The 12339-nt window shown below is 42.1% G+C and overlaps 1 protein-coding gene across 13 annotated transcripts in view; it reads left to right on the forward strand.

The window, feature by feature from the left end:
• The window catches only part of unc13bb (unc-13 homolog Bb (C. elegans)), a 114229-nt gene extending 108426 nt beyond the window's left edge, over positions 1-5803 (forward strand). For 6 of the 13 annotated variants that reach the window (XM_090234604.1, XM_090234605.1, XM_090234603.1 and 3 more), the window contains 8 exons: positions 715-803; positions 974-1120; positions 1295-1418; positions 1526-1657; positions 1831-1978; positions 2691-2783; positions 2889-3048; positions 3190-5803. In XM_090234604.1, coding sequence (XP_090090730.1) covers positions 715-803; positions 974-1120; positions 1295-1418; positions 1526-1657; positions 1831-1978; positions 2691-2783; positions 2889-3048; positions 3190-3475 — 1179 coding nt within the window. In that variant the 3' untranslated portion in view covers positions 3476-5803. Of the gene's footprint in view, positions 1-240; positions 265-714; positions 804-973; positions 1121-1294; positions 1419-1525; positions 1658-1830; positions 1979-2384; positions 2442-2690; positions 2784-2888; positions 3049-3189 lie in introns of all 13 variants that reach the window. The other 7 variants (XM_090234602.1, XM_090234601.1, XM_090234597.1 and 4 more) reach the window with 3 other exon arrangements.
• Positions 5804-12339: the final 6536 nt, after the last annotated feature.

The raw sequence follows: 12339 nt of genomic DNA on the forward strand, positions 1-12339 counted from the left end.
GGCAGTCCATGTATCAGCTGGCCTATTGAAGCATTAGCTTAATGGGCCACATCATGTTGTCATCTGTCTGGCTGTGGTTGCTTTAGGCCTCTGTGAGATGGTTTCTGTCAGACTGATGCTGTGGTTGTAGATACGGGACACATTGTGACCCCTGGTGGTCCTCCAATAGAATATACTTCTGAGTCAATGAATCTCCTGTCATATTAAACCGCCATTTTCTTTCATCCGCTGTCTTTGAAGGTGGTGATTATTACCGACAAAAAGGTGGGTTAGTCTACAGGAGTGTTGGCTCTAATAACAATGACTGTAACTAACTGGAAGAGAAGTAGCAGTGACATTGCAGGGAATCTCGCTACTTCAGTCAAACATTTTTCACAGTTTCTCTGAAAATGATGTTTGAGTGACCATTGCCTTTTCTTGCCATGCTCGTTCATCTACTGGCAAAAAGCAGAATAACACGTTTTCTCCATTGCTGCTGAATTATTGTGTGTGCTCTACTTTGGCTTGCAATTCGCATACTTTACAGTATGTGTATTATCTGGCATCAAAGGGAATTATGTTGCTGTTTTCCCCCATATCTATGGTTTATGAGAATCATGCTTAACTGTTTTACAAAAACAATTCTGTACCCAGTACTTCTGTACTTATTACACTGTCCCTGTGTGCTTCGCTGCACCTGTCTGACTATCTGTGTGTCTGCCTGTTTGTTTGCAGCTGGACACCGAAGCCAGTGACCTCCTGAATGAGCTTCAGGTCAAGCTGAACAATGTGCTGGATGAGCTGAGTACCACATTTGGAAACAGGTACACGCATGCTCCCACACAGTCCCAGGATTCCAACGTGTACACTCTCCCCATACTATGTCACTCATAATGTTTCTACTGTGGACTCATACACACAGCTTCAGTCTGTAGTATATGGAGTCCATTTTGGCTCTGAACCCTAAAACCTGTGGCTCCTTTCTCTCCTGTAGTTTCCAGGTTTGTATTGATGACTGTATGAGACAGATGGCCTCTCTGCTGTACCAGATCAAGGGCCCAGTCAACGCCAACAGCCGCAACATGGTGGAGGCCGACTCGGACAACGTGCTACGGCCACTTATGGACTTCCTGGATTCAAAGTGAGTGGATCCCTCCTGCTTTTCTATTGGCTGCTGATTTGTTGGTACCCATTTTGGTGCGTTCCCTCAGAAGTCAGTTGTTTTTGTCAGTATGTTGTGCCATGTTGCGTGATTGTGTATTTGTTGATTTGCTGTATGTGTTGTCTCATTAAACGTCCGTGTGTGTCTATGCAGGTTAACTCTGTTTGCCACAGCGTGTGAGAAGACTGTTCTAAAGCGGGTTCTGAAAGAGCTGTGGAGGATTGTGATGAGCAGCCTGGAGAAGACCATCGTCCTGCCCCAAGGAAACGACACCTTCGTAAGGCCTAACACCCTCCTAACATTTACCTTCAAACCTGGCCCTTTTCCTCACGAGACTCTACTCCAAACACACCGTCACCTAATGTTGTGTATTCCTCTCCTCAGGGGGCTCAGATCCTGTCTGCAGCCAAGGAACTGGGGCAGCTCTCGAAGCTTAAAGATCACATGGCAGGAGAGGCCAAAAGCCTGACACCTAAACAGTGTGCTGTCATGGATATAGCACTGGACACAATCAAAGTTTGTCTTTGAGTTTATAGGCAAACATACACCTGTGGTAAAGTTACTACTTAGATGATGAGGGGACTGTGTTGCTGATCCTTTAATTACAGGCCTCATTCATTGTATATTAGGGAATCAAACCTTCTCCCTCTTCATCTCTCTCTCTCTCACTCACTCTCACTCGTCTGCAGCAATACTTCCATGCAGGAGGGAACGGTCTGAAGAAGGCGTTCCTGGAGAAGAGTCCTGAGTTGACCTCACTACGCCACGCTCTGTCCCTTTACACACAGACCACAGACACGCTCATCAAGACCTTCGTCACAACACAACACACACAAGGTGAGGCAGTACACACACACACACACACACACACACACACACACACACACACACACACACACACACACACACACACAATAGCATCAGTCTGCTTCCCATTGTGTCTAACTAAATACATTAGTCATAAAATAAGACCTTTGCTTCTCCCCTGCTTTGCCACCAGGGGTCACCAGAGGCTCCAGTGCTCCCTCTTGAGTACTGTTCTATTTAGTATTGGGCTTGAAGTTGATCTATCAGCTAAATACTGTGCCTCTGTTACATACCTAGAAACAAACTTTCACTGGCTCTGTGACTGTTCTGTGTGTGCTGTGATTTGTCTAACTCTAAAATGACTCACTGCTGCCATTTGACACTGTTTGCTTATTTGTCTTCTTTCTTGGGATCTTTTCTGCTGCCTCCTCACCAGTGCACAATGGGAAGGGTATTAGGTTAACTCCCAACGAAAAAATACAACCCTCCAGGGGTAGGTGGTGCCATTAATGGATAGCATGTGCTAACAACACCGGTCTCCTTTACTCTGTACATAAACCCCCTCCCATCTGCCCCTGTGGGTGAGTTTGCCCCAAACACCAACGTTGACTGCTCCTCCTCCTGGTTGTATGACCCTACCCATACCCTCTCCTCCTCCTCCCTAAAGGATACTACTGGTATCTATAATCACACTGACCACCACTGGAAGATAATGTCTTGTGTTTCCATTTGTGTGCGCTAGGGTCAGGAGTGGACAAGCCGGTGGGAGAGATATCCATTCAGATCGACCTATTCACCCACCCTGGTACTGGGGAGCACAAAGTCACTGTCAAAGGTTTGTGTATTTGTGGAGTTAAGGAAAACAATTACTCCAATAAACACTTTTCTCGCTGTCTCCCCATCCCAACAAACAAACTCATCTCCTTCCTCGTTGTACCAGTGGTGGGAGCCAATGATCTGAAGTGGCAGACGTCTGGGATGTTCCGGCCCTTTGTGGAGATCACCATGATTGGACCCCACCTCAGTGACAAGAAGCGCAAGTTCCAATCCAAGTCCAAGAACAACAGCTGGGCGCCCAAGTTCAACGAGACCTTCCACTTGTGAGTCCAGAGCCAAGCAATAGTACAGTAGCCTGTTGCCTAAAATTATCAATGTGTACTCCCTTGAAATAGCCATTGCTCATTGTAAAAAAAATGTAAGTGTAAAAAATGGTCTCCCTCCCCTCTTCCATGTCTCCTCAGTATCCTGGGTAATGAGGATGGCTTTGAGTGCTACGAACTGCAGATGTGTGTGAAGGACTACTGTTTTGGCCGTGCTGATCGGGTGGTGGGCATGGCTGTGATGCAGCTGCGGGATGTGGCAGAGAAGGGCAGTGTGGCGTGCTGGTGCCCCCTAGGTCAGCGGGTCACCATGGACGAGACCGGCCTCACCGCCATGCGCATCCTCTCCCAGCGCTCCAACGACGAGGTGGCCAAGGAGTTCGTCAAGCTCAAGTCTGAGTTACGCTCTGAGGAGGAGGGCAGATGAGGTCTCCCTGAAGGAGGGGAGGGGTGTGAAGGGCCTCTAGTAAAGTGGGAAGTAATAGGAGCACATTGACTACTACTACTTTAGACTAATAATGTCCCCTGGCTGCTACTGGCTGTTTGATGGACACTGGTTCACCATCACACTGTCACTCACTGTGTTTTTCTCAGACTCCACCTTTTGTGTCCCTCACTCACCATCTCCTACACATACGTAGTTAGTTTCTCTCTCACTCAATGGTTATTAGGCACAATCTCACACGATATTGTACTTATGTTGGTTCGCCAGTCTGGCACTATGGACATGCCATGGGCGCTATATGCCAATCAATTCCTGCCAGCCTGTATGTACTTCAGTACAGGGTGTCCCCCTCACCCCACAATCCCCCTCAGTGTTCATGTGCAATACCCCCCAACTGTGGCCATATGTTTGATGCCTTACACTTTAGAAGCTGTGAATGTGTGAAGTTCAGACACAAAACTGTAACTGTAGTAGAAAGCTGTTTATCTTCCTCAATCTCTCTTTAGTGTTCTTCAGGATCCATGTTCATCTCATTGATGCCACTATTAGGGTCCAAATGCAGGATGTCATTGTTGGTGTTTTTGTTTTGAAGTAGATTCACCTGGTTTCTATCGTTTGGACTTCTACCGCATGTCAAGTACCCTACTCCTAAATATAGTGTACAAATCCACCGTTTTTCCCTGTAGAAAAGTGAAGTGTTTTTTTTTTGTATTGAAATTAGTGCCGTGTGGTGGTTCTGAAGTGAGTTTTATGTTTGTCTTCCCCCCCCTATTTTTGGACATGAGGTACTGTAACGGCAACAGCACTCAATGTAAAGGGTTTGTAAGTTGTGTGCCTTGTCAAGTATTGGGCTCCTATTCATAACCCATTAGTCCCATACAGTGTTAACAATGCACTTTGAATAAGAATTACTGTAATACTTTTTAGTCTAAATTGTCAAATGTTCTTAACACAAGGGCTGCCTTCTATCCAGAGAAACTTCCTTTTAAGGATAGAGGGGTGAGCACTTTTTAATATGGACTATTGTTTCGTACATCAAAAACGGCAATGGTGTATGTAGGGCCCTGTCTTGAACTTAGTAATCACTGCTAAATAACCCTGTTGAATACAACATTTTACAAACATTTGGCTAATGTGGCCAACCCTCAATGACAGCCATTTTGTTTATAGTTTTTATGTATTTATTCCATATGTATACTCTGGTCTACTTTGCAAACAGAGGGCTGCTAGATGCAGTTTGAGTATAGTTTTCAAAGTGGTTTTGAATTTCTTTTTACTGCAGTTTTCTAGCAGGACCCTACATATACTAACTGGACCTAGAGGGTCTTTTGGGATCAGAGGAGTTGAAATGATTTTAATCTCAGATGAGGGAAAGGCTAGCCTCGTATGGTTCGTAACGAGGCTAGGAAAAGGCAGTCCAAGCTCTCGGTTTGCAAATATTTTCCAGCTATGTTTCCTTGTATCTCTGAGTGGCCTTACATTGGTGATAATAGAAGATTTCTATATACATGTTTTTACCCCCCATTTTCTGTGTATTTCTTTTGTCTCACAACGATACAGAGGGTTGGTCAATTTGACCTAAATCAACCGTATCAGACTGATATTGTCAATGTGATTTTCCTTATTGCTGTTACTTTATTTTTGTTTTTAATTGTATTGGAGGATTTATATTTGTTTAGATGTATTCATTTTCTTAGATATAGTATTTATATTTTTGTTTTCCATTTTGATCCCTCTTAAATGTTGGAGTGATGTTCAGTACGGTATCATGAATCTATTGGATCTACAGTATACAGTAAGGGGTAATGCATGCCTGTCATATCCCTGATAGAAACGAGGAGAATGTTTTGCTATTTGTCAAGTAACACTGCCGTTGTCCATACAATAATAGTCAGTTTGATGTTCACACAAAGAAAACTGCAACATCACACACTGTTAAAGCTATATCTGGGCTTTATATGCAGTATCTACAGTACCAATGGGAATACATCTTTTTGGCTGTTGATTTAGGGGAAAATGTCTACTTCTAAGGAGGGCATTGCCACTAACATACATGTTCCTTGTGCCAAGCTGTGCAAGTGTTCACTTTTTATCGTTTCATTTCCATTTTTTTAATACATATTTTTTAAATCTTGTGAAGCATTGCACTATAATTAAATCACTACAATAGTTAGCACGTGTTGTATGTCCGAGTAACTGGACTTTTGTGAAGTTTCATTTGTATTTTTGCAACTGGAAAAATCATGGTATTGATCATTAAAATGTGTACATTACAATTTATTAATTTTGTATAAAGTATTTAAGAAATAGCTATTGATGTGTCTGGCTAATTATTAGGGGTTCACAGCGAACTCGCATAGATTGGTTACTTTTGTTTTGAATTTGGCACACAGATACTACAGGCCAACTACCGATTGGTCTATAGGTGGCACTGTTATAAGCAGTCTCACTTAAACCCTCATATCCGGCGGCCCGTTTGACCTAAACACTTGAAACCTTGTTTGTAGGTGTCTTTCTAAAAAAAACTATGTAGGTGTCTTTCCTCATCCTGAACATATTCTCCTCAACGATCCATAATGTCCATCAGGATAGATTTTCCTCCATCTTGGACATGTTTTATTTATTTTTTACTTTTGAAAGACGTATTCTCATGAACCATACACTCTATCAAAAAAAAACTACAAAAACACCAAATGCAGTATGTAGGCCCATGGGACATCTCTTAGATGATCTCAAATGAAGTTAAGGGATTGGTTAAGAGATGACTGATAAATCAGGAAATCTGATTTTACTTTACCATTTAAATCCACTAGAAAATGTCCCATCAACTCAACTGTTTAGGGTCATCACAGACATTACCATGATGAACCGTGTTAAGTTTGGCATTCATCTTCAAAAATAAGGAACCTTTACAATCAAATTTGACTGTGAAACTAATGCTTTTAAATATTCATAAAAATCCCTGACTAAATTTGGAATGTAGGACCATGGTACTTCTCCAAACTTTTCTCAAACTAAGGGATTGGTCAAAAGATGGCTGAGTTATTGACAAATCTGATTTGTGTCCGTTTAAACCACTAAATCCACTTCCACAGTGACCTATCAACTTGAAATGTGTCATCGCTATCATGGCCGTCCCTAAGATGAACCACACTGAATTTCTTGTTGGTTTCTCAAAAAACATGGAAACTATTAACTAATTATTTTCATATTTAACGCAAATGCTCAAAATCATCTCATGAACCAGATTCACTCCAGATTTTGTGTATATAGACTCATTACATCAGTCGCTTAATGGTTTTGAGATTTTTTTTTTTGCTGCATTCAAATACTGTATGGATGGACAGTACCTATAGATGCACGTTAGCACTTATGCTGATGCAAAAAATACTTAATCTTCTCATGAACCATAAATCATATTGACTCCAGATTTCGTTATGAAGACTCAATGAATTAGCCTCTAATGAATTTGAGAATAATCAGCCACACTACACTACTAGATGGCACCATATCAAACCAGGGCTATAAGAACTGAGCCGATGGATAAATTTGGTGTGAAGCACCTTCCTAATATTGAGTTGCACCCCCTTTTGCCCTCAGAACAGCCTCAATTCGTTGTGGCATGGACTCTACAAGGTGTCGAAAGCGTTCCACAGGGATGCTGGCTCATGTTGACTCCAATGCTCCAACTTGTCACGTTGGCTGGATGTCCTTTGTGTGGTGGACCATTCTTGATGCACATGGGAAAATATTGTGTGAATAACCCAGCAGTGGTGACACACTCAAACCTGTGCGCCTGGCACCTACTACCATATCCTGTTCAAAGGCACTTAAATATGTGGTCTTGCCCATTCACCCTCTGAATGTCAATTGTTTTATGGATTAAAAATCCTTTAACCTGTCTCCCCCCCCCCCTTCAATAAGGGATCATAGACTGACCAGGTGAAAGCTATGTCATGGAAAGAGCATTAGTTAGTTCCTAATGTTTTGTACACTCAGTGTTCTGGAAGTATTCAGACCCCTTGACTTTTTCCACATTTTGTTAGGTTACAGCCTTCTGAAATTGACTCAATTGGTTTTTCCTCATCAATCTACACACCCCATAATGACTAAGGCAAAAACTGTTTTTTTTCTAAATGTTTGCTCATTTATAAAAAAATGAAATATCACATTTACACAGGTATTCAGACCCTTTACTCAGTACTTTGAAGCACATCTGGCAGCGATTACAGGCTTCAGTTATCTTTGGTATGACGCTACAAGCTTGGCACCCCTGTATTTGGAGAGTTTCTCACATTCTTTGCAGATCCTCCCAAGCTCTGTCAGGTTGGATCAGGAGCATTGCTGCACAGCTGTTTTTTAGGTCTCTCCAGGGTTCAAGTCCGGCCTCTGAGTGGGCCACTCAAGGACATTCAGAAGCTTGTCCTGAAGCCCCTCCTGCGTTGTCTTGGCTGTGTGCATAGCTATTTTTAGTCCCACCCTTCAGCTCTCCTCAATGCCATCCATCTACCGTTTAAGTCAGAAGTTTACATACACCTTAGCCAAATACATTTAAACTTAGTTTTTCACAATTCTTCACATTTAATACTAGTAAAAATTCCGGTTTTATGTCAGTTAGGATCACCACTTTATTTTAATAATGTGAAATGTCAGAATAATAGTAGAGTGATTTACTTCAGCTTTAATTTCTTTCATCACATTCCCAGTGGGTCAGAAGTTTACATACACTCAATTAGTATTTAGTAGCATTGCCTTTAAATTGTTGAACTTGGGTCAAACGTTCAGGTAGCCTTCCACAAGCGTACCACAATAAGTTGGGTGAATTTTGGCCCATTCCTCCTGACAGAGCTGGTGTAACTGAGTCAGGTTTGTTGGCCTCCTTGCTCGCACATGCTTTGTCAGTTCTGCCCACACATTTTCTATAGGATTGCGTTCAGGGCTTTGTGATGGCCACTCCAATACCTTGACTTTGTTGTCCTTAATAAGCCATTTTGCCACAACTTTGGAAGTATGCTTGGGGTCATTGTCCATTTGGAAGACCCATTTGCGACCAAGCTTTAACTTCCTCACTGATGTCTTGAGATGTTGCTTCAATATATCCACATTTTCCCCTCATGATGCCATCGATTTTGTGAAGTGCACCAGTCTCTCCTGCAGCAAAGCACCCCCACAACATGATGCTGCCACCCCCGTGCTTCATGGTTGGGATGGTGTTTTTCGGCTCCTCCTTTTTCCTCCAAACCTAACGATGGTCATTATGGTCAAACAGTTCCATTTTTGTTTCATCAGACCAGAGGACATTTCTCCAAAAAAGTGAGATTTTTGTCCCCATGTGCAGTTGCAAACCGTAGTCTGTCTTTTTATAGCGGTTTTGGAGCAGTGGCTTCTTCCTTGCTGAGCAGCCTTCCATGTTATGTTGGTATAGGACTTGTTTTACTGTGGATATAGATAGTTTTGTACTTGTTTCCTACAGCATCTTCACAAGGTCCTTTGCTGCAGTTCGGGGATTGATTTACACTTTTTTGCACCAAAGTACGTTCATCTCTAGGAGACAGAACGGTCTCCTTCCTGAGCGGTATGATGGCTGCATGGTCCCATAGTGTTTATACCTTCAGGCATTTGGAAATTGCTCCCAAGGATGAACTAGACGTGGCGGTCTACAATTTTTTTTCTGAGGTCTTGGCTGATTTCTTTTGATTTTCCCATGATGTGAAGCGAAGAGGCATTGAGTTTGAAGGTAGGCCTTGAAATACATCCACAGGTACACCTCCAATTGACTCAAATTATGTCAATTAGCCTATCAGAAGTTTCTGAAACCATTACATTTTCTGGAATTTTCCAAGCTGTTTAGAGGCACAGTCAACTTGGTGTATGTAAACAGTGAATTATGAAATAATCTGTAAACAATTGTTGGAAAAATGACTTGTGTCATGCACAAAGCAGATGTCCTAACCAACTTGCCAAAACCTATAGTTTGTTAACAAGACATTTGTGGAGGTTTAATGACTCCAACCTGAGTGCATGTACTTACTTACGACTTCAACTGTATCTCTGAAAACCATCCAGTTTTGATTTCTATTTCCCATATATTTTTCAACTGTGCTGTGATGTTTCACAAAAGTTCTGAACCTTTCTATCTCATAGTTTCTACAGATTGTAAATTAAAGACTTTTTTAAAATTCTGAAAGTATTATTGATTGAATTACTTTTAAAATCACCCAACAGTGCTATTGCAGAGTTAGCTCCAGGGGAATGTTGCAGTTCTTCAGCCATTCCTGAACCTGTGACCCAAAACAAGCAACATATGGACCGTACCAAAACAAATGATCTAATGAGTCTTTTCGCAGATAAATCTGCAGAGCTGGCATGGTTGTGGCCCCCATACATACAACATTCTATATATTGCAAGTGTTGGAAAACTCTACTGCAAGTGTTGGATCCGGCATTGTTTCGTGTGCCATGGAATCGGTACATTGAATATCTCTATCCAAGTATTTTGCAATCTGTTTAGCACAGCTGTCTATTTTTTGGTCCTTTAATAAACTAGTATGACTGTCTTTAATGCAGGGCCGACAGACAAGTTCCCTTACTTCTTCCACTTGCCTCTACCAATTTTGTGGTAATGCTGCAATTAGTTGGTTGTAATTTTGAGTAGAGCAGACAATTCCATATAGTGTGTCAACTTTTACCCCCTTTTTCACCCCAGTTTTGTGATATCCAATTGGTAGTTAGTCTTGTCCCATCGCTGCAACTCCCATACGGACTCGGGAGAGGCAAGGGTCATGAGCCATGCCTCCTCCGAAACACGACCCTGCCAAGCCGCACAGCTTCTTGACTCACTGAACTTGGAAGCCAGCCGCACAAATGTGTCGGAGGAAACACCGTCCAACTAGCGACCAAAGTCAGCTTGCAGGTGCCCGCCACAAGCAGTCGCTAGAACGCGATGGGACAAGGAAATCCTAGCCGGACAAACCCTCCCCTAACCCAGATGACGCTGAGCCAATTGTGCACCGCCTCATGGGTCTCCCGGTCACAGCATTCTGTGACACAGCCTGGGATTGAACCTTAGACTGCTGCGCCACTCGGGAGGACCAGATTATATCATTTTTTGTTTAAAAAAATATATTTATATATACACTGCTCAAAAAAATAAAGGGAACACTAAAATAACACATCCTATATCTGAATGAATGAAATATTCTTATTAAATACTTTTTTCTTTACATAGTTGAATGTGCTGACAACAAAATCACACAAACATTATCAATGGAATTCAAATTTATCAACCCATGGAGGTCTGGATTTGGAGTCACACTCAAAATTAAAGTGGAAAACCACACTACAGGCTGATCCAACTTTGATGTAATGTCCTTAAAACAAGTCAAAATGAGGCTCAGTAGTCTGTATGACCTCCCTACAACGCCTGGGCATGCTCCTGATGAGGTGGCGGATGGTCTCCTGAGGGATCTCCTCCCAGACCTGGAGTAAAGCATCCATGGATGGATGGAGCGAGACATGATGTCCCAGATGTGCTCAATTGGATTCAGGTCTGGGAAACGGGCGGGCCAGTCCATAGCATCAATGCCTTCCTCTTGCAGGAACTGCTGACACACTCCAGCCACATGAGGTCTAGCATTGTCTTGCATTAGGAGGAACCCAGGGCCAACCGCACCAGCATATGGTCTCACAAGGGGTCTGAGGATCTCATCTCGGTACCTAATGGCAGTCAGGCTACCTCTGGCGAGCACATGTTGTTTAAGTGTTCCCTTTATTTTTTTGAGCAGTGTATAATTTGTCTTAATCATTTAGGTTGAAGCATAATATTGTATTTTCTGTTGGACTAAACTGAAAATCAACCAACTTTCTATGGCGTGTTCACTAAAGTCCTCAAGCTAGAGAACCAGTTTGAATTTAAGTATCTTTTGTATGACTGAGGACTTTAGTGAGAGGTCTAATGCTTTAATATTTAATAATTTATGCCTTCTGATATCATATTCATTATATAAATAGTCCTGTTTAATTTTGTTTTGCCTGCTGTTTCAAATGAAATTGAATAATTTTTGCTCAAATAATTTAAAAAGCAATTCGCTAGGTGTAGGGAAGGCCATAAGCAAGTAGGTAAACTGGGATAAGACTAAAGAATTAATCAGGGGGATTTTTACACAAGTATACAGGTATTTTCCTTTCGATGGTAGCAAGATCTTATCTATTTTTGCTAGCTTTCTTTTCAAATGAATTGTAGTGAGAATTTCTTTCTTTTAGAATATGTATACTGAGTAAGTCAACTTCACTCTCAGACCATTTTATTGGTCAAGTGCACGGTAATGTAAAAATTGTCTTTTTTTTATCCAATAAGTAAGATAGTTCACTTATCATAATTTGGATGTAATCCAGAGAGGTATAGAAACATTACCCAGATCCTGTGAGGCTGTGGAGGTATCCAAATTGTGGATTTAAAAGAAAACTTGAAAGGAAATCTTAACGCTACATCAATGAAATTATAGACTATTCTGTGCTTCCAACGTTGTGGCAACAGTTTGGGGGAAGGCCATTCCTGTTTCTTGCAATGCCCCCGTGCACAAAGCGAGGTCAATATAGAAGTGGTTTGAGATCCATGTGGAAGAACTTGACTGGCCTGCACAGAGCGCTGACCTCAAGCCCATCAAACACCAATGGGATGAAATGGAATGGCGAATGTGAGCCAGGCCTAATCGCCCAACATCAGTGCCCGACCTCACTTATGCTCTTGTAGCTGAATGGAAGCAAGTCCCCGCAGCAATGTTGCAACATCTAGTGGAAAGCCTTACTAGAAGAACAAAGGGGGGACCAACTCCATATTAATGTCC

Source organism: Oncorhynchus mykiss, chromosome 5 (assembly GCF_057628025.1).
Source record: "Oncorhynchus mykiss isolate SJ-2025 chromosome 5, ASM5762802v1, whole genome shotgun sequence".
Lineage (NCBI taxonomy): Eukaryota > Metazoa > Chordata > Actinopteri > Salmoniformes > Salmonidae > Oncorhynchus > Oncorhynchus mykiss.